This window comes from Borostomias antarcticus, assembly GCF_949987555.1.
Source record: "Borostomias antarcticus genome assembly, chromosome: 22".
Classification (NCBI taxonomy): domain Eukaryota; kingdom Metazoa; phylum Chordata; class Actinopteri; order Stomiiformes; family Stomiidae; genus Borostomias; species Borostomias antarcticus.
Window position 1 is genome coordinate 4378915 of NC_140255.1, and position 3326 is coordinate 4382240.

The following is a 3326-nucleotide window of genomic DNA, read 5'->3' on the forward strand; positions in this document are numbered from 1 at the left end:
TCTCTCTCATCCCTCTCCCCCTCTCCCCCTCTCTCTCTCTCATCCCCTCTCCCCCTATCCCCCTCTCTCTCTCTCATCCCTCTCCCCCTCTCATCCCCCCCCTCTCTCTCTCTCTCATCCCCTCTCTCTCTCTCATCCCCTCCCCTCTCTCTCTCTCATCCCCTCCCCTCTCTCTCTCTCATCCCTCTCTCTCTCTCATCCTGGCCTGGGAATCAAAACACACAATAGACACGACTTAAACCACTCAGGGATCATAGGCCTTGTGTAATAGAGGGCTCTCACCCACCCTCAGCCCCACTCACACACACACACACACACACACACACACACACACACACACAGCCAGCAGGCAGACCCTGCGAGCCCCTAGGGAGCCAAACACACCTCCCAAATTAATTTGTAACTAAAACTGGGTCCCTCTTTTACAGGCTTGCGGGGCTCAGGGGGTGATTGAGAGGGTCTAATTCCAGACCAAAATAGACGACATCTTTTCAATTACAGTCTGGTCTGCTGGTGGTTCTGAGACTTGAGCTGATGGAGCAGTTAACCTCCACACACCAAGGGTGCTCTGAGGAGATTCATACTGATTCATACTGGTACACACACCTTGACTAGCTCACACACACACACCACACACACACACACACCTTGACTAGCTCACACACTTACACCACACACAGACCTGGACAAGCTCACACACACACACACACACACACACACACACACACACACACATACACCTTGACTAGCTCACACACTTACACCACACACAGACCTGGACAAGCTCACACACACACACACACACACACACCTTGACGAGCTCACACCGCTACATCACACACCCAACTTGACTAGCTCACACACTTACAGCACACACACCGTGACGAGCTCACACACTGATAGTAACTCATGGCCTGGCTTAACCTGTCATTGTGCCTCCTGTTACTCACGGATACTTGGACACTGTCCTCACACTGTCATAATGTTCATAATGATCATGCTCGGGACAGGTAATGAGTGTGTGTGTGTGTGTGTGTGTGTGTGTGTGTGTGTGTGTGTGTGTGTGTGTGTGTGTGTGTGTTTGTGTGTATGTGTGTGTGTGTGTGTGTATGTGTGTGTGTGTGTGTGTGTGTGTGTGTGTGTGTGTGTGTGTGTGTGTTTGTGTGTATGTGTGTGTGTGTGTGTGTATGTATGTGTGTGTGTGTGTGTGTGTGTGTATGTGTGTGTGTGTGTGTGTGTGTGTGCGTGCGTGCGTGCGTGTGTTTCAGACTGGCGAGACCCTGATCTGATGCGGGACATTGAGGCCGCTACAGGGGAGGACCTGGGCTCCTCCCGCAACTATGGGAAGGGGCGGGGCAAAGGGAAGGGGCGGGGCAAAGGAAAGGGCAAGAAGAAGAAGCACCCCAACCTGAGCGACCTTAAACAGAGCGCCAACACCTCGCGCTCCAGGCTGGAGAAGAAGGTGTTCAACAAGTGAGTATCCAGCCAGGTACCATAGCTGGCTCTCAGGCACCATGATGGATCTAGTGATTAGGTTGTTCTTATAATGTTATGCACATTTAGGGGCGGCCAGCCCACATAGGCTATAACACACTCCAAACAAAGTGTGACCAAAACACATTCCCTCAGAATTACAACTTTCAGCTATGTACTGTCTACCTTACAACTGGAACTGTTCTGCTCTGAGACACGACAGCCATGTGGGAGCCTGGGGCTCAGGCTGGGAAGACAGCTGACACTCGCATATTCAAACTGTCCTTTGCCACCTGTCATTCACTCTCTGGATAACTCATCCGTTCACCCCTCCCACCCTCTCCTCTGTGTTCAGGAGTTCCATGCGGCGAGTCACTGAAGTCATGAACAAAATGGACAAACGGAAACACGAGAAGTTTTCTAACCAGTTTAACTACGCTATCAACTAGCAGCTTTTGTACGCTTGACTTTAAAATTCGAACTTTCTACCCGTTTGATGACTTTGTATGAAATTATTTATGGATTAATTTTATTCACCAGTTGTTGAATGAGTGCCATTTTTAACTATACTGGGAGCTGTCTGTTTTGTCTCCTTTCATTTTGAATGTTATAGAATTGTTTGGAATTATGCTGAATATATCACAGACATTGATGTTCAGAAATCATTTGTACAGTTATTAACACAAATTAAAATGGTATCTACTTGTTTGAAAATGTCGGAAGATGTGTTTTGCTGAGTAGGAATATTGAGTAGCCTACACAGTAGTAGTAGTGCTAATGAACAGATAGGTTTTATCTTTACATGCAGTAGCCTCACTCAAAAAATGTGGTATGTAGAACCATTTGTAACAATAGAAAACACTCTGAAAAAATATTCCATAAAGAATCCTGTTTCCAGATAGAAGCTTTCAGCAGAATCAGAATCCATTTATTGCCATGCAGGTTTTCAACGTACTAGGCATTTGCTTTCGGTCGTGGTGCATAACATTGAGACAACACTTGACAGGGTACAGGGACGAGACAAAACAGTGCAAAGAGCGGATAAGCTAGTGCAAAAAAAGGATAAGCTAAAAAAAAAATATATATATATAATGTGCTGTTTGGAACGTGTTCTTTATTGGATATTTTTTCGGAGACAATACAGCAGGCCTATGGCTAATACAGAGAGCAGGGTAGCTGGTGTTCTGCCCAACACTGAGCTCCAATAAAGTTGGAAATTGATTAGTAAAAGTGGTTGTATTCTAGGCTATGCGCTAGTTTGTGACAAAAAAAGTAATAATTTTGACAAACTAAGTAGGCTAATCACCAACCTTCTCACCAAAGCCCCAAATACGTGAGGACCCCCTCTTAAAAGCGATCCAAAAGTTTGACTGTAACGATGAGCCGATAACGGGTGACCCAACTCAAACATCTTATGATTGAAATGTGACCTCGCCTCACCCCGATCCGATGATACGAATCAAACCATTGCCTTTTACGCGCCATTTGGAAGTCGTACGGGAAGGTCTGGGGCATTTGACTAAAATGGGTGGGCTGCCTACAATGAAGTGGATAGCCTATTAACATTAGTTCACTCTGTCTCTGGACTTCTTTTAAAGTTTTTTTTTTGCGCGTAGCTACGTTCCATTTTTGTCAACAACTAGGCCTACTTGACACAGCGACCCACAGGGCCAGGAAACTATCCATCCACTGATAGTCTTCTTCTTGTAGCCTATAGGCCTAGTTAACACGCTCCCCGATACCTTTTAGTGATCTGCCTGAGTAGCCAATGCAGCCTGATGACATCCCAAGTTTCTAAACTCGAAATATTGTGAACATGTGAACAAGGACATAATATAATATAGGCCTATAGG

At 46.0% G+C, this 3326-nt stretch overlaps 1 protein-coding gene across 1 annotated transcript in view; it reads left to right on the forward strand.

Moving 5' to 3' along the window:
* Positions 1-2110, forward strand: part of uvssa (UV-stimulated scaffold protein A) — a 14254-nt gene extending 12144 nt beyond the window's left edge. The window contains exons 10-11 of the mRNA XM_084456574.1: positions 1269-1473; positions 1829-2110. Of these exons, the coding sequence (XP_084312700.1) occupies positions 1269-1473; positions 1829-1922 (299 nt within the window). The 3' untranslated portion in view covers positions 1923-2110. The remainder of the gene's footprint in view (positions 1-1268; positions 1474-1828) is intronic.
* Positions 2111-3326: the final 1216 nt, after the last annotated feature.